This window comes from Myxine glutinosa, chromosome 12 (assembly GCF_964187855.1).
Source record: "Myxine glutinosa chromosome 12, kmMyxGlut1.1, whole genome shotgun sequence".
NCBI classification, from domain to species: domain Eukaryota; kingdom Metazoa; phylum Chordata; class Myxini; order Myxiniformes; family Myxinidae; genus Myxine; species Myxine glutinosa.
In genome coordinates this window covers 99,058,954-99,085,442 of record NC_136272.1, presented here as the reverse complement: position 1 = coordinate 99,085,442, position 26,489 = coordinate 99,058,954, and the positions used below count along the sequence as shown (strand labels likewise).

The 26,489-nt window shown below is 44.6% G+C and overlaps 1 protein-coding gene across 1 annotated transcript in view; it reads right to left on the bottom strand.

Moving 5' to 3' along the window:
- Positions 1-26,489, bottom strand: part of BLTP1 (bridge-like lipid transfer protein family member 1) — a 282,755-nt gene that overhangs the window by 169,021 nt on the left and 87,245 nt on the right. Inside the window, exons 19-33 of the mRNA XM_078766129.1 lie at positions 25,094-25,214; positions 16,762-16,884; positions 13,711-13,841; positions 13,386-13,573; positions 12,885-13,082; positions 12,255-12,424; positions 10,334-10,482; positions 9,754-9,904; positions 9,119-9,271; positions 8,297-8,543; positions 7,466-7,620; positions 5,581-5,803; positions 5,248-5,406; positions 4,825-4,988; positions 2,798-2,973 (exon numbers count right to left, since the gene is read on the bottom strand). Coding sequence (XP_078622255.1) covers positions 2,798-2,973; positions 4,825-4,988; positions 5,248-5,406; positions 5,581-5,803; positions 7,466-7,620; positions 8,297-8,543; positions 9,119-9,271; positions 9,754-9,904; positions 10,334-10,482; positions 12,255-12,424; positions 12,885-13,082; positions 13,386-13,573; positions 13,711-13,841; positions 16,762-16,884; positions 25,094-25,214 — 2,508 coding nt within the window. The remainder of the gene's footprint in view (positions 1-2,797; positions 2,974-4,824; positions 4,989-5,247; positions 5,407-5,580; positions 5,804-7,465; positions 7,621-8,296; positions 8,544-9,118; positions 9,272-9,753; positions 9,905-10,333; positions 10,483-12,254; positions 12,425-12,884; positions 13,083-13,385; positions 13,574-13,710; positions 13,842-16,761; positions 16,885-25,093; positions 25,215-26,489) is intronic.

Below are 26,489 nucleotides of genomic sequence, written 5' to 3'. Positions count from 1 at the left end.
ATTACATGATGGTGTGTAGGCGAGATGGGGGGCACCTCCGGGATACCAAGGTGATCCCGGGGGAGGAGGCTGTTTCACAGCACCACTTGGTTGTCTGCGACATAAGGGTGAAAGGTGCGAGGAGAGCTCGGCGGGTGAAGTACCAACCGAGAATGAAGGTGTAGAGGTTGAAAGAGGTGACAGTAAGGGAGGCATTAAAAGAGAGGCTGAGTAGGGTAGAGGATGATGTGGTTGAGCTTGAAAGTGGTTGGATGTCAATGAAAGATAGTCTGTTGGGAGCCATTGGTGAGGTATGTGGATGGACAAAAGGACCACCGAGGCACTCGGAAACATGGTGGTGGGATGATGAAGTTGGAAAGAGGATTGACGAGAAGAGGAAGAAGTTCAAGGAGTGTCAGAAGGCGAAGGGTACGGGAGCAGAAAAAGCAGAGCATGAAAGTTATAAGGCGGCCAAGAAGGCTGCAAAGAAAGATGTAGCAAAGGCACAGGAGGCATGCAGGAAAATGTTCGGAAAATGCTTGGATTCGGAAGAGGGTCAGAGAGCGGTATTCAGGATTGCAAAGCAGATAGCGAAAGAGAGGTGTGATGTGATGGGGGTGAGTTGCTTGAAGGATGAAGTGGGACAAATCGTTGTGGACCCAGATGGAATTAAAGGAAGATGGAAAAGATATATGGAAATGCTGTTGAATACAGAGAATGAATGGGATGGCGACATAGAGAGTAACCCAGTTTTAGGACCGGCAGAGAAGATAACTGAGAAGGAAGTTGAGGAAGCGATAAAAGCAATGAAGAGTAGAAAAGCGGGAGGGCCGACGGGAGTTGTGGGAGATATGTTGAAGGCAGCAGGAAGTTGGGGTGTGAAGAGAATGACAGAGATCTGTAATCTGGTGGTGAAAGAAGGCCGCATTCCAGTGGATTGGGAACTGAGTACCCTCGTCCCTCAATACAAGGGGAAAGGTGACCCTCTGGAGTGTGGCTCGCACCGAGCGATAAAGTTATTGGAGCATGGAATGAAGGTATTGGAAAGGGTGTTGGAGAGGAGGATAAGGAAGAAGGTGAAGATCGACGAAATGCAGTTTGGATTTATGCCAGGAAGAGGAACGACAGACGCGCTCTTTATTGTGAGGCAGTTGCAGGATAAGTACATGGAGAAGAGGCAGAAGTTGTTTCTTGGGTTTGTTGATCTGGAGAAAGCATTCGAGAGGGTTCCACGCGAAGTATTGACATGGGCATTGAGGAAGTTAGGAGTGGAGGAATGCTTGATCAGAGTAGTGATGGCAATGTACAAAAGAGCGCGCACAGCTGTAAGGACGAAGGATGGGAACAGTGGTGAGTTTGAGGTGAAGGTGGGAGTGCATCAGGGGTCGGTACTAAGTCCACTACTATTTGTAGCTGGGATGGAGGTGCTGGCTCAGAACGTAAAGGAGGGTTTACCGTGGGAGTTGTTGTATGCAGATGATCTGGTGTTGATTGCGGAAAGTATGGATGGACTGAAGGAAAAGATGAACAAGTGGAAGGAATGTATGGAGACAAAACGTCTGAAGGTGAATATCGGAAAGACGAAGGTGATGGTAAGTGGTAAAGCATGTGGTGAGGTGGAAAGAACTGGGAAGTGGCCATGTGCTGTGTGCAGGAAGGGTGTCGGAGTGAACTCCATTCAATGTACAATGTGCGCTGAGTGGGTTCATCAAAAATGTAGTGGTCTGAGAAGGTCATTAACCAGTGTGGCAGCTACATTCAAATGTAAGGTGTGCACAGAGGGAGCTGCAGATGGAGGAAATGTTGAGTTGGATCTTGGAGATGGCGTGAAGCTGGAAGGTGTGAAAACATTTTGCTACCTCGGAGACATGCTGAATGGAGAAGGTGGATCAGACTCGGCAATGGTTGCTCGAGTGAGATGTGCATGGAAAACGTTTCGCGAACTGAGTGGCGTGCTGATGAGGAGGGGAGTGTTGTTGAAGCTGAAGGGAAAGGTGTATGCTGCATGTGTGAGAAGTGTTATGATTTATGGGAGCGAGACATGGGTAATGAACGTAGAGCAGCAACGAAGGCTGGAAAGGGTGGAAATGCGAATGGTTCGGTGGATGTGCAGAGTATCGTTGAGAGAGAGGAAGACAAATGATGAATTGCGAAAGATGATGGGAATAGAGCCTGTGATTGATGCTGTGAAGAGGAACAGGTTGAGATGGTTTGTTCATGTGTTGAGGAAGGATGAAAGTGACTGGTTGAGAAGAGTGATGGAAATGAATGTAGAAGGGAGTAGAGGACGGGGAAGACCGAGAAAGACTTGGCTAAAGATGGTGGAAGAAGAAATGCGGGCAAGGGGGTTAACAAGGAGAGATGCAGAAAATAGGGCAAAATGGAGAAGATTGTCATGGGGACCGCAAGGCTAACCCCCACTCTAGCAGTGGAAATGGCTTTAAAATGCATGTTGTTGTTGTTGTTGAGTTCCCTCACAAGGAACGTAATCACAGGCAGTTGCTGCCAGACAACAAAGCCTGCATAATGGACTTATGATTGTCAAACTATTGGTCTTTACCCATGCTCTATCCTTTTTAAAAGCCAAGTTTCATGCAAGAAAGCAACACAGACCATTTTTACAAGTCTTTGATAAGACAGACAAAGATGGAACTGTCAATATCCCAGACTCGGAGCAGATGCCAACCATTACACTCCTGAATCTGATATATTTAGCTTGTAGTTCACTAGAATGTTCAATCATATGCATCTAAAGGCCCTCTACCAAAAGCAACAGAAAAAAAATTATTCCACAAAAGTACAAATATATTTTGCATACTTCCTAAGCTTGGGAACTTTCTGGCCTTTGCTACAATCTGATTCAACGATGTCGGCCCGGAGGCAGCGCAGGGTGCCTGCCAGGGAAAGCTGTTCCCCGGTGTACTCCCTGTAATTCACACCTTCGACTTCTCGTGCACGGATGCCCAACCTTTCCAACAGTGGGCGGAACACGACCTGCAAAACACAATATTGACCGATGAAATTGATGACCATGGCATCTCCGTTGGACAATAACAAAAGAGCAAATTCACATATGATGATGAAGATCCCAGTCGTTCACAAGAGGATTTCATCCATGCTTAAAATTCATACTTGCATCGATGTCATGGATTAAACAAACTCCTGAATTAATGGGATCGACAGTCACATGAAAAAGTAAGTACACCCCATGTAAAGTTTTGACTTTTTCAACATGTTTCAACATACAGCTATTTGATCTTCATTTCAACAATATTGATAGATAAAGGTGATATAATATAACAAATATCATGAAACATTTACATTTTGTAGTCCATTGCATAATTTAAATAAACATAAATTAAAATTTCGCACGTGGAAAAAGTAAGTACACCCCATGAAATGTTTTTAAAATCTTTTTAACATATGTGGACATATCAATATTTGATCTTCATTTAAACAGTATCTATAGATAAAGGTGATCTAATGGAACAAAAATCAATGAAACATTGACTTTGCAATAATTTATTCAACAAAAAATTGTTGCACAGCATGCACAATTGCATGCACAGTTCGTTTCAAATCCCCTCACAACATCTCGATGGGATTTAGATCCGGGCTTTGACTTGGCCATTCCAGAACCCTCCATTTCTTTCTTTTCAGCCATTCCTTCGTGGATTTACTGGTATGTTTAGGGTCATTGCCATGTTGCAAGGTCCACCTTCGGTTGAGCTTCAACTTTCCGACAGATGGCCTCACATTATCCTCAAGCACCCTCTGGTACAATGAAGAATTCATAGTGGATTCTATGATGGTGAGCTGCCCAGGCCCTGATGCAGCAAAGCTGCCCCAAACCATAATATTTCCACCACCATGCTTTACAGTTGGTATCAGGTTCTTGTGGTCAAATGCTGTCTTTGGTTTTCGCCAAACATGTCTTCTGGTACTGTGGCCAAATAGCTCTACCTTTGACTCATCTGTCCAGAGCACATTGCTCCAGAAGTGCTGGTCTTTGCCTAGGTGTTCATTGGCAAACTTTAGTCTTGCCCTGATGTTCTTTCTGGACAGCAAAGGTTTCCTCCTGGCACACCTCCCATGTAGATCAAATTTGTGCAGCCTCTTTCTAATGGTAGACTCGTGCACTTTGACATCAACAGTGGCAAGAGCTACCTGTAGGTCCCGTGATGACATTCTGGGGGTTCTTAGAGACTTCTTTCAGCATCTGCTATCGGGCTGAATTTGCTGAGGCGGCCTGGCCTGAACAAGTTGACAGTTGTTTGGAATCTTCTCCACTTGTAGATGATCTTCCAGACAGTCGAATGATTGATTTGAAATTGTTTGGAGATCTTTTTAAATCCCTTCCCAGACTCGTAGGCATCTATAACCTTCTTTCTGAAGGCCTCAGAGAGCTCTTTTGATCTAGGCATGGTGATGCCACACACTTCAACAACAAAGAGCAAACCAAACTAAATGTCTGAGGTTTAAATAAGACAGGTTCCTCCAAGATCCTCTCTAACGATGTTCTAATCATTTGCACCTGAGCTGGTGCACCTGATTCTAATTTTAGGTATTTGAAGTAGTGATAAATGTAGGGGTGTACTTACTTTTTCCACATGCGAAATTTGCATTTATGTTTATTTAAATTATACAATGGACTACAAAATGTAAATGTTTCATGATATTTGTTATATTATATCACCTTTATCTATCAATATTGTTGAAATGAAGATCAAATGGCTGTATGTTGAAATATGTTGAAAAAGTCAAAACTCTAAATGGGGTGTACTTACTTTTTCACGTGACTGTACAACAGGGAATTTTTACTCTTCTACATCACCAGTCATGAACCTGAGCATCAGCCAACTGCACTGCCGGAAGTCCTTTGCTCCCATCAATGTCGATTACAGTTTCTTGGCTTCCACTCATCTGTGAGTGTGTTCCCTCTGGAGTATTCTGCTCACTGGACAGCATGGCAGTGAAATCTGGGGTCAGTTTTCCAGCGGGCGGCAAGCCTGACACACAAATGACAACCACATGTTGCATGTATCACCTCTCCAACATTGTATATGGACAACATAGTTGACAAAAGCATGTGCATCATATTGGAAACCAAGTGAGGCTAACATTATAAAAAAAACTTATGTGAATGCATTCCGAGCAGCTGATAAATTCCATTGCACTGCCACACTGCCAATGCGGGCCTTCACATGCCATCCTGCTTGCATTATTGTCCAACCTAAGACCAACCGTTTCTCAAAACGTGTTACGTACCAGTCTGCAGGCTGTTCTGGCCCAATCCTGCAGGTGGTGAATCATGAGTGGACACATTCCTATCGCTAACCGCTTGCGACATCCAATTATAGAAACTCATGTTGGAGGTCTCCATCAGCAATGGATGACCAGCGAAGGATTCTCCGGGTAAAGCGGTCACTAGCAAAAAAAACAAAAAAAAACAAAAAATAACCGAAAAAAAAAACGAGGATATAAAAGGATGGTACTTAAAGCATGGCAAACAAATATTTTGAGTGAAAAATCAGGCAATGAGAACAGTTAGAAAATTAGGAGCGTATTTGCTTTTAGGAAACTAAAATTCCTGATGTGCACCTGTGCGTGGAAGTGAACTAGTTTTGAGTGTCCCTCCAGAAGCCCTCAAAGTACTGCTGTCACACATGTGCAGGCTGCTGACACTCTCTATCAGTTGGCATGACATGGTTTCCTTGTGCGGCAATTCACTCTGTGGCAAAGGGGCACCGTGAACGTGTGCTGGCGAGTCCACACCGACGGTTTCTCGGCTGGCGTGGTTCAACGCTTGGTATGGGTGCACTCCCTGCAACACACCCACCCAAAACGCTCATTCCAAGACAGTAACATCTTCTATGACTTGCACACTTGGATAGCACCGCATGAAAGGGGCAGAGAGGAAAATGTTAGTACATTCTGTGGAGATGAACTGCAGGTGCGTGGGGTCTACACTGGGGGACCTGGAGGCTAGCTCAAAACAAATCATGATAACAAATCAAGCCTGGATCAGACTTGTAGGTGCAAGTTGGACTGGTAATTAGAAATGGAAGCCAAACACAATTAATCAACTCAGAATAATCAGCAGAAAATCTGTGCCAATGTAAATCAACATGCAAATTAGAGGTGCAGTGGCTGACAAAACAAACAGGTTATTATTTACTACCCAAAGAGGCTCGATCAATGCTCCAGAATAAAGGTGGTTAATTAAAATTAGACGACGATAACGTGCATAGCAGGTAAATGCAGTCCGGTTAGGCAGAGATAATTGCAGTTTGCACCGATAAGCAAGATGCCGATTTGAAAAGGTTGGAAAAATTGCTTTTTCCAAATCGTTATCTGGGTTTGCATTCTTTGTTTCCACCTGAGGATTTAGCTCATGATCCTGGGATCATGGGTTCAAATCCAATCAGCTGTGTTGATTGATTCAATGTCGACCGATGTCAAGTGCCGAGGCTGTGAAGTGAGAAAAGCCTTCTTCACAATTGAATTGGCTTGTTCTTGTCATCTCGCTAAATCTTTCACCAAGTTTTGTCTTTATCTATCTACAACTTTGTGAGATATCGTGCTATATATAGTTTTTGGCCATATTTCTCAATGGTGAAGAACTTATATAATAAAGCAGGAATGTCTTGTCTGTCTGTCTGTCTGTCTGTCCCCAAACTACTCCCTCAGTTTTGTGGCTAGCCCTATTAAACTTTCTGTGGAACCTTTTGGGGTCCCAATAGGTGTCCTAAGGTGGGTGGGAGGTTTCATAAATGTCGCAATACAATAATTATGATTTTGAGTTTCCACCCCTATGAAGTTTCTGTCTCTGTGTCTCTTTCTCTCTTCTTCTTCTTCTTCTTCTTCTTCTTCTTCTTCTTTCTCTCTCTCTCTCTCTCTCTCTCTCTCTCTCTCTCTCTCGTTTCCACATAATCCCATCCATGCATAGCACAGGTACCTCGCTAGTGAAAAAAATTTTACAAAATTATCATATCTGGATCCAGATTCTCACCAAAATCGAATAATTTCGTTGTGGTCACACACCCAACCTGTCCACCAGGTTTCGTCCAAATCCGTCCATAACTTTTGGAGATATCATGCTATATATTGTTTTGAGCTGCATCTCTCAATGGTGAAGAATCACTTAAAAAGTTCTCGTATGCAGATCCAGATCAGGATGTTCACTGAAATGAAATCATTTCATCTTTGTCACACAGCCAACCTGTCCACCAAATATCGTCCGAATACGTCCACAAATTTTGGAGATATCCAGTTCACAGACAGAAAAACCAACAAACAGACAGGGGTAAAAACAACCAACATTCACCTTCAATAGCACAGGTAACAATAACACTGCATAGTGAAGTTGTTGAGAAAACATTCAATATGGAGGAAAATGAGTATACAGCAAATCAAGACGTATGGTTCAAAGAACGAGAAATGTGGAAAAAAAACAAACCAGGCAATATCCCAACACTGTTTTTACCCGGATAGGAAATCCAGACTCGACTGCGGTGTGAGGTTTGGAAAACTTGCACATGATGTTGTCCGAGCCATCAACCGGTCCAATGTGACCCGGTGGTGAGTGGTGGCTCCCAGCACCAGTCGTCTCCAGCAACATAGTATTTTCGCTCACCATGCCTGTGCAAAGTATCGATAAAAAAAACAATTCCCTTTTTAGGGCCATTTTCCCTGCTGGAGGGGAGATTAGCCTTGCGAGCCCCATGACAATAATCATGGTTCCCTTTTTGAGACAATGTTTTTATGGCTGGATGCCCTTACTGACACCAAACCTTTAGTCACCTATTAGGACACGCAGGGATATGGCGTACCTATTCTAAACCAGGGCACACACCGGCACATTCATCCCAGCAAGCTGGTACTCAATTTGCCAACCTCGGAAGGATGACAGGCTGAGTGAGTCAACCCCCCTGGCGTTAATTCAACGATCGACTGGGATTCAAACTCAGGATTCCATGCCAGCACCCTAACCGCTAAGCCAACACCAGGCTATTGTGCAAAGTATCGATGCTGGAAGTAAACTTCACTAGAAATACTTTCATGAATAAACAGACGTTACAAACCCATAAGTGAGAAAACTGCATTATCAAATGCATTGACCAGCACTCAAGTCCAAAAATGCAAAACTTTTCTTGAATCATAACATACCCAATTATTCAATGTAGCACTATCCGGTTGGTATAATAGTACGTGGACCATATATTGTGCAACAGCCAAAGTGCAAGCGATCTACAATCTTCCGCTACATCAAATGTATTTGCACACTCAGTATTTCGGCAGGACTATACCACTATACCAGTGTCAAAGTCCACCACATCGGCTTCACAGCTTGCGTCACTGCGCACTGGCCCCCGACTCTCGGAAGGTGGCACCATCATCCCGGCACCCGCGCTCGGCTTGGCAACAGCAGCAGAAACGGCTTGCAGTCGAGAAATGTTCTTGGAGCCGAGGTGTCCTGGGGTTGCTACAATTATCTTCATCCACTGCCGGGCCAATGCTATCAATCCGTTTTTCAACGTAACCAGCGCAGGAAGTCCATCAGTCTATCATGGAAAAATGAAATAACCACTGTACAAGCAACACCACAAAAATACAACACCACAACAAACCAGACAACACCTACACAAAGAGAAAACGCACACACAACAAAAAACCCATCTGTATCTAGTGTCTGTCTGGTGTCTATGTGTGTGTCTGGTGTCGTTGTGTGCGTCTGGTGTCTTTGTGTGTGTCTGGTGTCTTTGTGTGTGTCTGGTGTCTTTGTGTGCGTCTGGTGTCTTTGTGTGTGTGTCTAGTGTCTTTGTGTGTGGCTCCTGTCTTTGTGGGTGTGTCTCTCTCTCTCTGTCTGCGTTTCCGTCTGTGTGTGCGTCTGTCTGTCTGTGTGTCTGTGTGTGTGTGTGTGTGTGTGTGTCTGTAACACAATGCATGTGTCTTCATGACCTAAGCTGGTGAAAAAGCTTTTCAAAGCAGGTGCCTTGCACCTTATCATTGGGGCTTAAGTGGTGTGAAGGAGGTCGGTCGGTGGCACAGTGATACATAACTGGCTCATCTCCTAAAGGTCTACACAACCTCCAAAGGATGGTTGGTGGTCATTCCTAATGTATAACACCAGACTCACCATGGTAGCTTCCTCCACCACAGTGTACTCCACACGATGGAGGTAGCGATGCAAGATGTTGCAGAGTAAACAAGAGGGGTTTTCCTGCAGCAGACGAGCCTGTTTGACTGTGCGCCAATACTTGCTTTTCATTGGCATGTGGATGCTTTGAACCTAGTGGGCGATTGGTTAAAAAAAAAAAAAAAAAAAAAAAAAAAAATATATATATATATACAGTATATATATATATATATATATATAAAATAAACAAATAAATGCACCGGATCAAGAGGGCTGGAGTGAAACCGACGAGGAAGAAAAAGCACAAAGCACTTCATTGGAAACTATTTTTGAAAATAGCTGCAACTTGTACTTTGACAGAGCGTTTAAAAATAAAGTGCTGGTACATCCCAATGACAGATCACATGCTCAAAAACTGGATTTGTCAAGATGCCTGAATTGGTACATTGTGCACAACCGGTCACGGGCCACAGGCTTTTCAATAATAAAGGACCGAGTGAGGTGCAAGTTAAAGAGATACTTGTTGTATGTCAACTGGAACACAAAGTTCATGCAAAATCCTTCAAGCAGTCGAGAATAGGGAAGGTCAAATTGCTCTTAGAAACAAGGTACGAAAGGACTGCACATTTTTATACCTTCAGTGCCTCCGTCATGATGCAGGCAATCACCGCACACATGCGCAGTGTTCCCGCGACGCATACTTTGTCCACCGATGACATGAGCTGGTCCAAGGGAACAAGCCATGCGCCAATCGCCGGGCTGGCCGTGCTCAGCAAGTTCAGGTGCCTAAGGTTGAAGAAAGATTTTCAAATATTGAAGATATTTGTTGTGAGGCAAATTTCCTTCACACAGTTACTGTTCCATATTGCTACACAAACCTTACCTTTACTGTCTGCAGAAGAGGTCAGAAAGGGTGTGTGCTTCAGACAAGAATGCCCAGAATATGCCACAGTCACATACTGTACCATCAACAAAACCCCATTTCTGACCCCTCGCCCACCCACCTAAATACCATTTGTAATGATGGCAAGACATCAATAGGTAAAGCAACACCATAAGGAATCTACAGCCGAGAATAATTCAAGACAACGTTCAGCTGGGAAAGTCCTGATGACCTTCTCTCGGGGGCAATAAGTGTATCACAAATCATGGATTCATAGTTAGGATGTGCATCGTTCCCATCAACGACACAGAGGTTTAGAATCCATCACACACCGGGAGTAGCTTGGGGCAGGTGGCAGGTTGGTAGGAGCGGCAAAGTTGAACCAGATGGTTTCCACGGTGAGTTTGGCGCTACACGAGTCTGGTGGAGGAGCCACCAGCGAGCCTTCCTTTTTCAGATCGTCAGATTCGACACCCTCATCCTGTGCAAAGCAGCCAAACACAAAGTGGGTCATAAAGGACACAGAAGCAAGAGACTTCACAGGGAGTAACCGTTGGCATAACATGAAAAGACTGGACTCGGTAGAGAGCATACCTCCGCCAGGCTGAACAGTTTACATGTTGTATCGCACTGATAGGCCGGATCTGGATGCGGACCTGAAACAAAATCTAAGCGGCTTGGTCTTGTCACTTACCCAACTCATACACCAATTGTTGTCATCCACAACTTTTTAAAATATCAGGTTTTTTATCGTTTTCGCCACTATCACTCAAAAAAAATATCTCATCCGGATCCGGATTCGAATCTTGACCAAAATCGAATCATTTCATCCGTGTCACATACTCAACCTCCACCAAATTTCGCCCGAATCCATCCACAACTCTGAGATATCCTGTTCACAAACAGACCAACGAACAGACACAGACAGGGGTGAAAGCATAACCTCCATCTACTTTCGGTGGCGCAGGTAACAAACGAAAATCTTTCACAGAAATTAGAATGAAAGAAAACAGCAACTTGCATTTTCAAGAATTCCATCAAGCAAAATTATAGGAATACGATGTTTCTAAGGCTACATAAGAAGATCCAGGCACCCTGATAATGAGAAGCGCCTGGTGATGACGTCACATATTGTCATAAGCCGCATGATGGTTATTGCTTTTCATTATTCAATGTGGAGGTAACTTAATTTTCTCGATTTATTCTGTTCAGGAGATTTTGGGTAGTGATGCCTTTTTCATGGGGAGCAATTCAATAACCATTCTGAGTAGCCCCAAGGGCATTGTGAGTGAACCGATTCTTTCTGTATCCATCTGGTCCACTCTCCCTCTCATCCTAAACTGCGTCTTTCTTTGTCCGTCTGCATCCATTTAATCTCTTTCTGCTGTTCCTTTTGCTTTGTTGCGTCTTGATTTGTTCTGTGCTCTAGCTCTCCCACAAGCTTGGACTCTGGATATAACAAGTAGCCCCGAGTGGGCTGACTGTCATCTCTTGTGGTTGTACCTCTGTTGATTTTGGTGAAACCACCTGGGAGCCCTCCCTGATCCGAAATTGAAAAATCTATAGGGGGGGGGGGGGCGGGGGGGGGGGGACAGAAAAAAAAATAGAATTCCCCTTTCCCCCTTTGATCTGAAATCAGAAAATCGAAGCCCGAGCAATTGTGCGGGCTATCGTCTTGTAAACAATCGATTTTTCAGGACAATCGGCCAGATGATGAGAGGAGTAGCAAAAATAGCAAAAACTTAGACAACCGGACGGACAGACATTCTGACACCCGGGCAGCCCATTTCTATAAGTGCATCTCTTCGAGGTCGAGATGATATGACCTAAACAACACAAACAACATAATGGAACGACGATGACGACAACCGGTAGTACTACTACTACTACCACCACCACCACCACCACCACCACCACCACCACCACCACTATGGCGAGAACAACCACTGAGACGTTGACTATAGCTTCAAGAAACCAAGTAACCACGTCCTAAACATGGCTGTCTTCAGCCAGATTTGACATCACAACCTCTGGGATGCCATGTCTGTGTCCTCATGATGAGGCATCACCATTTCTTGCCACCAGCTGATCATACATGCAACCAATTTAATTTGCTTATGGAATGTCCAATTTACTTGGAACAAAAAATTAATCAACAAATAGAAAATACAATTTCCTTCCTTATTCCTCCATGCACTTAAGACCATGACGAGCAATGTGATCCTTTCCATACACCCATAGTTCTAGGCTCACCTGATCATCGGAACTCAAAGAAGAGCTCCAGAACGTCTCGTGCTCTTCGGGTCGTGGAGTTGCGTCCGAGTCCTCGGTGCTGTATCCACTTCCAGTAGCCGAGCTGGAAAGGCCGCCGGCACGCTCGGCACCAAGGCAGAACCCAGGCAACACTCCTTTCTGCATTCCACCTGCGGGCCATGTATCGGAGAAAAGTCAAGTTATCGACGAAATCATCCCCAGCTCCTTCAAAATGTTTCCGATGCACATATTTCTGCACAAGGTGGCAGGCAGCACACAGCAGACGCAAGAAGAGAAGAAATGTTACATTCATTTATTGTTACTTTGCTGAACCACGAATAACAATGTGGTGAATGTTTATGCCAAACCAGAGCTTTCTCGCTGTGAAGACATGACGGTTTGATGACTTAACGGTGAACCGAAACAGAGAGAAAATAAGAAGTAAAAATGAATAAAAAGGGAAAACACTGTGGAAAGCGCTTGCTTGATTCAGCAAATTGCAACTCTGAGATTGCATATTAAATGGGGTAAAACGGCACACCTGCTGCTTGGTGTGCTGGTTGCTATGCACAGTTACAATGCTGAAAAGGTTAACCTATACCAGAGTACAAACTCAAAGTAAACGTTCACCTTTTGCCATGATGTCCTCAATGCCACACTCAAACATAATCCAACCCCAAGCATCTGCAGATGTTGGCGAGTGCTGTTTGTCCAAGCAGTCGTGGATGCCCATTTCACCCGGCGAGGATTCAGCGTCGTCCATGACAAACAGCACGCGAGACTTGTCCGCCGGAATTGCAGTGACAAAATTGTTTCCAAGTTCTTGACCTGAGAAGGTCAAATTAAGTTTTTGGAAGGTGTGTGTGTGTGTGTGTGTGTGTGTGTGTGTGTGTGTGTGTGTGTGTGTGTGTGTGTGTGTGTGTGTGTGTGTGTGTGTGTGTGTGTGTGTGTGTGTGTGTGTCATAGGTTGTAATCTCCATATGTGTGTGTGCGTGCACGTGCACACACTCCTGCATTTAAGAGCTTAACTTCTCAGTCAGGACAACTTTCTTACAATTAAGGCAGTTGTGGTGTGGTGCTACCTTCAAGAGTTAAGCAACCAAATCAAGCTGCAGGCACAATGTCACTCACCGTGAACCAGTAGGCCACGTAGCTGGCCATGAGCACGTCTCATGGTGAGCCGGCCAGCGATTTCACGGGGCCAGTCAGCGGCCGTTGTACTGCGTAAGGATCCGGAGGACTGGGGCTGAAGTCGACTCGCCTGGCCAGACGTGCTGTCCATCGTCCCTCCTGAACGACCACCTTCCTCCAACACACATCTGCAAGCATCATGCCACCATGCCCAAAATAGACCGGTTGATGTAAAACGCTGGTGAACAGGTGATCGAGGGTCAGGTGGTGTTTGGTTTAGCCCTAAGTAAAGGTGTTGCCTCAACGTTGTGCCCCAATGTCAGACCTGTTCATTAGCAGTTGGCAAGACAAAGACTGGAAGCTTAGACACAGGAGGGACATGCAAGGCGAGGCTTGTACGATGCAGCTGGGTCCTGCAGATTCCTCCATCAAAGCTTGCAAAAGACAAATATTTACCTGCAAGAGAATACCAGAGAAAGACAGAAAGACGGATATGGATCTTTATGCAACAAAATAATCAATCAATATAATAAAGATACAAACTAAGCTACAAAGTATATGAAAATGTAAAGCCCATCCACATCCACTTTGTATTCTGACTTAATCTTCTTCTTCTGGATGCTAAAAATGACGAAAACAGCTATAAAAAAAAATGATTGACGATTTTAGGTGACCTTGACCTTTTGACCTTATCAGAAATAGGCTTCAGTGAAAGAATATGCAAACTCTGCTCAAAGTTCAAGTCAATCAGATGGAAATTGACAATTTTATGACCATGACCTTTTGACCTTCCTGACAAAACATAGGTTACACTTGATAAATTGAGTCATATTGGGTCACTGACTGATATTTTATGCAACCTTGACCTTTTTATCGAAAAAAAATGGCGTTAGCTTTTCATTGAAACAAAACTCACTGACCCAACATGCAATTTCTTTAAAATTCTCGTCAATTGGATGAAAACTGCCGATTTTATGCGGCGTTGACCTTTGACCGCCCTGTGAACAAGGGTGGTTCAAGGCTGACCATAACTTCATGTCACAGATGATCATAAAATAACGACAGATTTATTTCGGGTTTGTGCAGTGGAAGGGGCAACGAATGTGAAGTGATGTCAATGCGGGGGGGCAGCTGGTGACAGGAAATGGTGCATCATGTCCTGCAGGGCTAACGTCGTACAATCAAGTTTCTAGGTGAATGAAAAGGTCAAACCACCTGAAATCAAACCACCAGCCCCCAGAAAATGATGCAGCCAAGCAGCCACAGGCTGTATACGAACCACCACCACCACCACCACCTATAGTCGAGAATACGATACACACATTTTTAATTACCCTTATATCAACAGGGTTTGTCACAGCTAATGCCATTTTAAAGCTGCCACCATCTGTTGTGGGTAATAAAGAATCAATGCTGCTTTCTCCAAGGAGAAACTTTAATTACCCTTCAAGGAAGCACCCCTGGTGCTTTCAATTTAAAAGCACTGAATGCGGAGTCAAAACAACGTCATCCATCACTGAACAACTCTTTTCCTGAAACATCGACAGAAATCATTTTAGGTTTAAAAAAAAACGTTTTGTTTCTTTCCTTATTATTACTTGACAAAAACATTTTTTTGGACAAGTATGTTGGTCACTCCAGTTTGTGTGTGTGTGTGTGTGTGTGTGTGTGTGTGTGTGTGTCTGTCCGCTCACTTATACTTTTCACCAAATGGTAGATTTGGTGGTCCGACAAAATCCTATATATTTTTGAGGTCAAAAGGTCAACATAGGCCAAAGGTCAACCACTTTTTCCAAATTTCTAAAATCCTCAATTTTCATCCGATTGACTTGAAATTTGAATAGGATATACATATCAGCTAACTGAATGTAACCAACTATTTTGCAGATTAACATAGGCCAAAAGGTCAACATCCTTTTCTTTTCTTTTTCTTTTCGAATTTTCTCTTCATTTTCATTTTCATTTTTTCATTTTTTCATTTTTCATTTTCCAATAAAAATCATTTTCGAATTTCTAACCTCAATTTTCATCCAATTGACTTGAAATTTGAATAGGATTTTCATATCAGCAAACTGAATTCAACCACCAACTATTTTTGAGATCAACATCGGCCAAAGGGTCAACATAGGCCTAAGGTCAACAAATTTTTTCTAATTTCTAAAATCCTTATTTTTCATCAGATTGACTTCTAATTTGAATGGGATTTTCATATCAGCAAACTGAATTTAACCACAAACTATTTTTGAGATTAGTATAGACCAAAAGGTCAACATTGGCCAAATTTTTTAAATTGTCAATTTTCATCCGATTAACTTCATTTGAAGACAATTTGCATATCAGGTCACTGAATTCAACCACTAATTATTTTTGGGGTCAAAAGGATGCTCTACTGAGTGCCATTCTACTTTGTTTCTCTTTTGCCAAGTGTCGCTCGATGAGGGATTTTTCATTAATTTATTGAACTTATTAACACAGACAACCCAAACAAGACAGGATAAACTTATTTTTTTAAAGGTATCAAAAGCTAAGTTGCCCTCAGGGCATTGAAGCGTTAACCACAATACGTGGATTTACTTCACTTTGAAGATACCAGACACCATTGAACAACCAACAGGAGGAAGAACACAAATCCTTTCTGCACAGCAAGGATATAAATAATAAAGACTCTTATTATTATTATTATTATTATTATTATTATCATCAATAAATCATTACCATCATAAAAATGGGACCACGGGTCATAAAGCTCAGCTGGATCAGGAGCCACAGTCACTCAAAACACCGACAGACATGCTCAGACATTGATATTTTTTATGCTGTGAACAAACTTTGGTACATCACGGGTGATGAAGGTTGTGATCAAGTTTCATTGAAATTGTGTGTGTCGTTTCGGAGAAGAGAGCAAATACCTATTTTGGGGAAGGGGGGGGTGTCAAAATGGGGGGGGGGGGGTGTCAAAAACACACCCGTAGTTCCCAGTTTCCCTTAATGAGTGCAGACTTTGATGCAATCAAAAGACACCTTCATTAGGCTCGAAATTGTGTGTACACTTTCAGAGAAGAGCATGTACCTATTTTTTCGGGAAACACACCCCACCCCCTGTAATCCCCCTTAATAAGTACAGATTTTGATGCGGCCAATACGCCTTCATTAGGCATCAGATATGCAGCTTGTGGCCAAGTTTAATCAAAATCGTGGGTGTACCTTCGGAGAGGAAATACCTATTTTGGAGGGTCAACCCCCCATCAAAGCGTGTTGACTGAAGCGACTGAAGTGTTCACAGACACACTCACTTGCATAAGCTCACCGGACTAGAGTCCAGGTGAGCTGAAAAACGAATACTCTACGAATTTATCAAAGTGAGCAGTTAACTCACCTTTGGGATACAAACCGACACCTGAGTTGTCTTCATTTTATTTCCCCACTCTTTGCCTTTTCCATTATTTGCCAAACCAGTCTTTGACTCTGTCTTTCCCTTCATCTCCGGTTTGGTTGAACCCTGTTGGATGGGAGATTGGGGTTTTGGGGAGGGGGGAAGGGGGGGGGCGTTAAAGGCAGTGAAGGGTTGGGAGAAGGTGGAAAAAAACCCCTCATTATCCAGGCAGACAGTCATCCAAATGGCATTCCTAAAAACATTCCGAAAAAACAAACCTAAACATTCCTAAATACAAGCATGCTTCTGCACCAGAAAACATTAATTTTGGAATTTCAATGGAATTCTGTGACAAGAATAACTTAACGACAACATTTTTTAAATGGCAGAACTTATGGAGCCCGATGGGATGTTCAACTCGAGACAATCCTCATAGCACACAGCCTGTGCACGTGTCAACCACCATGGAGGAGCTTGTACGACGACATGATGAACAAGCCAAATAGGTAAATGGGATCTGGACCTGGGATACCAGCAACATGAGGTTTGAATGAGCTCAGACCAACCTGTGAGTCCATTAGATTCCCCTTCCCTACCCTCTCTTCAATGCAATCTGTTTCCAACTTCCTCCTCCTTTTCTCCTCTACCTCTTCTTTGATCTCGTTTATCTATCTATAATTCCAGCAATCTCTGTGTGTGTGTGTGTCTGTGTGTCTGTGTGTGTGTTTGTTTGTCTGTGACCGCTGTTTCTCGACAACCACGGGTCCGATATACTTTAAACTTGCCAGGTATATTGCTGGGGACCCGAGGATGTGCCTTTTCAAGGTTTTAAATTAATCGCAGAAGTAGTTACCGAGCTATGTCCAAAAAACGATTCAACCAATCAGAGAGCAGCGAGCTATCACGTGTGCCGAACGTGGCGAACAGACTCTGCCTCGGATGGCACATTTGAGAGCGTATTCATTTATTTCCCGTCGGCAAACTATGTTGGCGCTATGTTGGCGTTAAACGATGTTTTAAAACTAATTAAAACTAATTTGCGATTCTTTCGCTTTCCTGCGATATGCGACCTTCCGGACAGTCAAATGAGGACGTCACCTCCGGACTTACGGATAGTCATAGTGACGCTGAACTGATGCTGAACGTGGCGAGCAGACACTGCCTTGGACGGCACATTTGAGAGCGTATTCATTTATTTGACGTTGCAATCTGTGTTGATTGTTGTAAGGTACGATCGATTGTAGTACATACATATTTATATTTTGTACATATTCATTACGGGCACGTCACGGGTACGGGTACGGTACGGGTACGGTACCGGGTACGGTACGGTTACGGGTACGCCACGTACGGGCACGTCCTAGTCTATCTATAATTCCAGCAATCTCTGTGTGTGTGTGTGTCTGTGTGTCTGTGTGTGTGTTTGTTTGTCTGTGACCGCTGTTTCTCGACAACCACGGGTCCGATATACTTTAAACTTGCCAGGTATATTGCTGGGGACCCGAGGATGTGCCTTTTCAAGGTTTTAAATTAATCGCAGAAGTAGTTACCGAGCTATGTCCAAAAAACGATTCAACCAATCAGAGAGCAGTGAGCTATCACGTGTGCCGAACGTGGCGAACAGACTCTGCCTCGGATGGCACATTTGAGAGCGTATTCATTTATTTCCCGTCGGCAAACTATGTTGGCGCTATGTTGGCGTTAAACGATGTTTTAAAACTATAGTGGGGGGGCCAATGTAGCAGATTGAAATGCCCGGTGAAATTGCTTGTTAATTTTTGGACACTGGTTGGGCTGTCTTTAGGGATGATATAAGTTCTAGAAAAAATATGTCTCCAATTGTTTCAAGTTCTTTATGGCGGCCATTTTGGATTTTCAAAATGGCGGATGTCGAAAACGTAAAATTCCATTATCTTGGCTTCTAAATGACCTAGAGTTTCGATTCTGGTGTCCAGTTGTACATTTTTGGGGATAGAGAATTGAATGAAACCTTCTTTAATAACCTACAAGGGATAAAAATAGGTTTTTATGGCACAGCCGAACCAGTGTCCAAAATCTAACTTAATGCACATCTATCTTAATTGTTATTTGTTATTTGTATGTTCCAGATTCGTGACCCTGAGCTATGATGGAGCCAAAAAGCAAGAAAACCAAGAAAGAAACTGATTTCACACTTTGCATTCAGTGCCAGGATCCCCAAGGTGCACTAGTGACTGAGCCAGCACTGGGCTCATATGCAAAGTTTCTCCAGTTCATCCAGGAGAGGGCACGATATGGTGATGCCGACTTCAAACAGATCAGCGAACGATTAAGCTGTTTCACTGCCACTGACTTGAGGAACAATAAAGCAAAGTGGCACCGGGCATGTTATGGATCTACATGCAACACTGCTCACCTGGAGCGTGCTAGAGTTCGCCACCAGAAAGCCTGCGAACATGGCGACACCCAGCATCTTCATAAGAGGTGTGGACGTCCTTCTTCTGCACCTGCCGCTGCAAGTACCTCAGGTTCTACGCAAGACGAGACTCTTCGCTTCACACGTTCATCATCAACTCCATTCAACAGAGACCTTTGTTTCTTCTGTCAAGAGGTCACTAAGGAAAGTGTACATGTTGTATGCACGTTCAACGCAGGTAAACAGCTGAAGAAAGCTGTTTAAGAAGGCAGCAACCACAAGTGGAAAGTTCAGCTGAGTGCTGCCATCAGTGCACATGATGCTCATGCGATCGACGTCAAGTATCATCTCCCATGCTGGGTGCAGAATGTCCAACGTGCTCCCAAGAGTGGGACATCAAGTGATGACAAAGAACACATACTGCAAGAAACTAATGTTATCAAAATAGCCGCAGACATTGAGTTTGTCAGCCTTGTTCGCTCTCTACTCCAAGCTGGTGAAATTCTCAACATGTCTGACCTGAAGTCGGTTTACTCCAGGATTCTTGACAATAATGGTGTGCACAATGTCCCATCACCTACTACCCAAGGCATGAAGGAGAAAATCAACTCTCACATTGATGACGTTCACTTCATGAAACCAAAACGTCGAAACGAGTCAGACTGTGTATTCTCCACTGCCGTGCGTGATGCAGCTGTCGAAGATGCAATGACGAAGACAAATGAAAAAAACATCGAACAACTGTTTGAGAGTGCCTCTGTTCTCCGCAGTGCCATTGCTTGTCAGAACAAGCACCCATGGCAATTTGAAGGAGAAATGAACACTGATGATGCTGAAAAGCATGTACCCAAAGTACTCTATGCTTTCCTCCGCTGGCTACTGGAAGGACCAGCCACGAGCATTGAGCCAGAGACTATGCGCTCAGCCACTATTCATCGAGATGTTATAACCATCAGTCAGAACATCATGTACGGCTACAAGTCAAAACGCCAAGTCACGTACAAGCCCAAAGAGCCAGATGCACCATTCCGCCATCGCTTAGAATGGCCACAGCAGCTTGCCGTTGCCATTGTAGTCCATCAGTCCACCAGAAACAAGAAGCTTCTGGATTTCCTGCATGGGTTCGGTCTGTCTGTTGATTATAGTCGGATCTTGCGGTTGGAGACACAGCTGGCCAACTCAGTCATAGAGTCTACGACAGAACAGGGTGTATACTTTCCAAGAACCATGCGCATAGGGACGTTTGTCTTCTTTGCAGTGGACAACAGTGACTTCAATGAAGACACACCTGATGGGAAGCGGACACTCCATGCTACAGCCTGGGCACTCTACCAACGACGGGAACATGCACCCTCCACAGATGAACATAGAACACTGACACTACATGACCGAAAGGCCAGACACCGCTCACTCAAGGTTCTGACTGCTCCAGACTTTGTTCCTTGCCAAGCACCAAACAAACAATCTGCCACAGGTACCACGTATAGCTTCAAGACACGGTCAAACCCAGATGTCACCAAGCCGTACTCTGCGACGGACACAGTGTGGCTACTTTCACGCACAATCATGCGAACAGCTGAAGCTGAGGACGTACAAGACGACATCATCCCACCAGATGACCAGCTGCAAGCTGCAGAACCCCAGCATGCTGACCCTGTTGGGTCAATCGTCCACGATCCAAAACAACCACCTGGCAGTAGGATCAAGCATCACGATATCCCAACTTGGACAGCCTACAACTCACTGCTCTCCTCTTCGAAGCCTCTGACAGAGGTCAACGCCCTGCCATTGGTAGCAGCACCAGCCCATGAATGGCAAACACTGATAACAGTCTTGAAACAGACACAGCAAATCAACTGCATGGTCATGGGTCCCGATAGGAAGACAGTGATCACCTTAGACATGGCCCTGTATGAGCGAGCCAAACAGCTGGAGATGACCAGAGATGACTGCAAAGGCAAGTGGGTACTGCGACTAGGGGAGATGCACACTGTGATGGCTGCACTGAGGGCTGCTGGGAATGCCATAGAGGACAGTGGTCTTGACGAGGCTTGGTCTGAGGCTGATATCTATGGCCCAACAACGACCAGACAAATACTGGAAGCCAAGCACATGAAGAGGGCTTTGGAGGCCCACATCACCACTGTCCAAGCCCTCTTCGACCTCTATGTGGACGAATTCTTCCAAGAGCATCCCCATCTGAGGGGCCCATGTACCCAGTCAGCACAACAGGTTGCCCAGAGCTGTCATCTACACAACCGAGAGGAGATGACAAGCGCGCAGAACAACATGCTAGCTGTCCTCGAGTCAAACGAAGTCCTGGAGGCCATGGCAAAGTTTGATGAGAGGAAAGAAGCCAAGAGTCCACTGTTCAAGTTTGTGCGACGCTACATGCGGATGATAATGCTGATATACACATTCATCCGTGCCACCCGTGATGGACAATTTGAGCTTCACCTGTCTTCACTGGATGAGATGTGCATATACTTCTTTGCACATGACAAACAGAAATATGCCAGGCTGACTCCCCGGTACCTTGCAGAGATGAAGGCCCTGAAGATGACAGATCCAGGGATCTACCAAGAGTTCATGGATGGGAACTTCAGTGTCCATAAGAATGAAATCCCCTTCTGTGCTGTAGGTGTGGACCATGCACTGGAGCACATCAACAGGATCATGAAGGTGACAGGGGGTATTGTGGGCATTACCCAGAATGCCAGTGCCCGCGAAAGGTTCTTTCTGACAGCACCAGAGCTGAGTAGGCTTGCTGAAGAAGCCCGTCAGATGGCTGGCTCACAATCAGCTACACGCAAGGAGCACCACGACCTATCAACCACAGTCTGGGCTCGGCAGGAAGACAGCATTCGTCGACTGAAGAATGTGATCAGAGAGTCCATGAATCCCATGACGCATGAGGGTGAAGACCTGACGACTATCATCACCAAGGTGGTGATGCCAGCTGAAGTACAGAAGGATGTCTGCAACCAAGATGAGATTGGTCAGAAAGCGTATAACACGTTTGTTGCAGAGCGCATCAACACAAATGAAATCAACCTTTGGGCCAGAATGGGAAAGGTCAAACTGAAGATGTGGAAGAGTGCCAGGAAAGCTGTGAAGCACAAACTGGCAGACAAGGTTGTAGAGCTGAAAGACGACAGGTCACTGTTTGCGCGCATGCTGATCGTGGCCCGCTCACGACCAGAGATCAACTTGAAGGATGCCATAGGTCAATATGAATTCACCGCGCTTCCACGAACCCTCTTTGCAATGGCTGGGACACTACTACCATGCACAGACAAAAGCAAGCTCATGGGCATCCTAGAAGATCTACCCAAGAAGTCAACTGGCACTGGTCAGCAGCCAGACGACGACAATCCTGAACATACTCCACCCCCTCCCAAGAAGGTGACTGTCATAGACGGCATGGCATTAGTGCAAGCAATGGGTAAGCCACAATGGGTCAAAACATGTGCCCAGTGGGCTGGCCATTTCAATGCAACACTGGACTGCAAGACCAACGGGTATGATGAAGTCCACCTCGTGTTTGACCGATATGATCTGCCAAATTCACTGAAAGAGGCCACACGGGAGAGGCGCCAAGGTGGCAAGCCGCCCACTGCTTACCACGTTCAAGACAGCACCCCGATTGGGAAACTGACAGCAAAACAGTTCCTGTCGCACACCAACACCAAAGATGAGCTAACTGTCTATCTGGCAAAGAAAGCTCTGTGTCACTTTGAGGGGACTACCAAGGTCTTCATCGTCACTTCAAGGCAGGATGTCTTCTCCAACTGCATGGATGTACAGCATCTCCGTAGCTCCCAGGAGGAGGCTGATACGAGGATCTTTCTTCACAGTCTAGATGCCGTCCGAAGAGGTGCAACACAGCTGTACATTCAGTCACCTGATACTGATGTATTCATCCTAGCACTCCACCGGTACCATGAACTATGCAAAGACACATACTTCATCACGGGTGTGGGGAACAAGAAGAGGCAAATCTCACTGGAACCAATAGTACATGAACTTGGTGTCAGGAAGGCTGCAGCCCTACCAGGATTCCATGCATTCACGGGAGCAGACCAGACTGGTCGGTTTGCCGGCAAGGGAAAGCTCACATGTTGGCAAGCCCTCAATAGGTGCTCTGTTGAGGTGGTATCTGCGTTTCATGACCTTGGGGCCTCTGAGGAGCTGAGAGCTGACACAGAAAGTGACATTGAGGCATTTGTATGCCAGCTGTATGAGCCTCGTACTACAGTTGTGGATGTGGGCAAGCTGAGGTGGAGACTGTTTACCAAGAAACAGCTAGAGGCACAGAAGCTGCCACCAACACGGGGAGCTTTACATGAAGCCATTGCTCGTGCACATTTCCAGGCCATGGTGTGGCATCAGGCTGATGTACCGGACCCCCAGCTTCCACAACCAACAGAACATGGATGGAGAGCAGAAGGAGATCAGCTGGTGCCCATCACAACCAAGGACCCTCCAGCCCCAGCTGCCATCACACATCTAATCAAATGTAACTGCAAGAAGACCCAATGCATGTCTCACTGCTCATGCAGGTCTCAGCATCTCAACTGTTCTGAGATGTGTATGTGTGGGGCAGATGAAGAGGTGTGTGGTAACACGGGTCAGGAGCGCCCCATGGGAATCGATAACACTGATGATGAGGAGGATGGAGATCCTTCAATGTAACAATGAACACTGCCAACTAAAAATATTGCACAAAGACATTATAAGTGTACATTTGAACACTAAAGTCCAGCCTTTATGTGATTTAGAAGTGAAAATGATGGAAAAAAATATATATATATATATGTGTTGGCATAAGTGCGTGAAAATCCAAGATGGCTGCCATAAGAACCCTTTTGATCATATGTAGGTGTATAAATGTGTGTTTATTGGATTAAGTATCCGCAAATATGTACATTTGGACACCAAAATTAACACTCTAGGTCATTTAGAAGCCAAGATAATGACAATTTCGGTTTTCAACAAACGCCATTTTGATAATCCAAAATGGCCGCTATAAAGAACTTGAAAAAAATGGAGACATATTTTTTCTACAACTTCTATCATCCCTAAAGACAACCCAACCAGTGTCCACAAATTAACATTTGAATTCAACGGGAAAACATTGGCCCCCCCACTACTAATTAAAACTAATTTGCGATTCTTTCGCTTTCCTGCGATATGCGACCTTCCGGAGCTCCTGTGAGAGCGTGCGCCATTACGGATAGTACGGGTACGGGCATGCCATATGTTGGCGTTAAACTATGTTTTAAAACTAATTAAAACCATTTCATGTAAATAGAGGGGGGGGGGATTGTCACTGTACTCGCAAGCCGTTCGCCGTTCGCTTTGGCGTTGCGAATGGACCAAAACATTTCATGAACCAAACCATTTCATGTAAAGCGTTCGCCGTTCGCTTTGGCGTTGCGAATGGACCAAAACATTTCATGGACCAAACCATTTCATGTAAATAGAGGGGGGGGATATAATTTTAGATATATATATAGTACGGGCATGCCCTAGTTGCTTTCAATTTAGCAATCTCCCATCCCCACTCCACCCTCCTACCCTCCTCCTCTGCCAGCCTCTTCCCAGCACTTCTTAGATTAGATGGTCTAATCTATTTTCACGTGCCAAAGAGCAACACAAGACACACTATTTCACACCATGGATTAATTATGGATGTCACGTTTGGAAGAACCACAGCCAAAACGACGTTTACATTCAACACTAGGAAATGTTTAAGGTTTAAAGGTAGTTCAGTTGAATGGTCAAAAAGGATCCTCTGGAATGGTGAAATTGTATGTGCACATGACACAAGATGTAGACCTAAAATCTAAAACCAGCATTTTAATAACCAGGAAGCAAACCAAGGACCACGACGTAAAGCTCGACATAAGGGACGGGAAAAAAATCCAAGGCTTGTACCGTTTCGGAAAGCAAGGCCTTGCATTGCTGAAGTGCCGCTTCCACAGAGCTGCAGTGCACGTTATCCAGCACAGTGACGGCATGCATGGTGCTCATGTGGTGCACCAAGGCATGTGTGTACCTAAAGCAGACAAGTAGACACAGACAAACTGTCCAAAAATGCACCTGCATGGAATGAAAAGGTCAAAGTGGAGAACCTATTCAGTGGTCACAATGAAATGGAATTTGTATTTCTGCATGATACAAGGCAGGAAACTGCAACAGGGGAGAAATTCAAGTATTTCAACCTGAAGGATCATGGGCCACATGGTGTGGGGCATTGATAAGATAAGGGCATCAAAAAGTGGATTGTGGGAATCAGTACACTTCCCTTTGACCCAAAATGCAAAGTTCTCTGCAGGTATTGATTTCAACCCTTCTGAACTTAAAGTATGAGAAGGGGTTGAGTTTTATGTTGTAGTTGTTGGGGGAAGTGGCAGAGGTGGTGGGGAGGGAATGGGAAATATATTTAATGGAGGTTGGATGGTCAAGTGTAACCTGGACATTATTTTTTTTTTTTTGTATACTGAATCGAGGCTCGTGAAAGAGCTGACATTTACTTCACAAACAAATCAACCAGACAAACAAAATATATAAAAAGAGGGAGCGGAAGACAAGAGAAGGGGAAGCACACAAACACTTGAGAGCACACAACATTTAAGAGCAGCGAGATGTGTGGGAGGGAGAGGGCTTGGGGGGAGGACGTGTGGGAAGGGGGGGGGGGGTGGGAGAAGTATAAAACACAAGGACACCAAGGACTTCCAGGACAGAAGTTGGTATTTCAAAAAAGTGGAATTGGGGTGAAATTAGCGGGGATAGAAAAGATCAAGGTTTTGGATGGGGGAAGATAAGAGATGGTGGTGAACAGCTGTTTTAAAGACCTGGGAAAGGCGTGTTGGGAGGTGGCGGTTAAATACTGTTTTTATTTTTAACAACAATCGCTGTTTGAGATGTTTTAAAATGTCATCTATCTATAATTCCATTAATCTCTGTGTGTATGTGTGTATGTGTGTATGTGTGTATGTGTGTATGTGTGTATGTTTGTCTGTGACCGCTGTTTCTCGACAACCACGGGTCCGATATACTTTAAACTTGCCAGGTATATTGCTGGGGACCCGAGGATGTGCCTTTTCAAGGTTTCATATTAATCGGACAAGTACTTACCGAGCTATGTCCAAAAAACGATTCAACCAATCAGAGAGCAGCGAGTTATCGCGTGTGCCGAACGTGGCGAACACACTCTGCCTCGGATGGCACATTTGAGAGCGTATTCATTTATTTCACGTTGGCAAACTATGTTGCCGTTAAACTATGTTTTAAAACTAATTAAAACTACTATCTATAATTCCACGGGTCC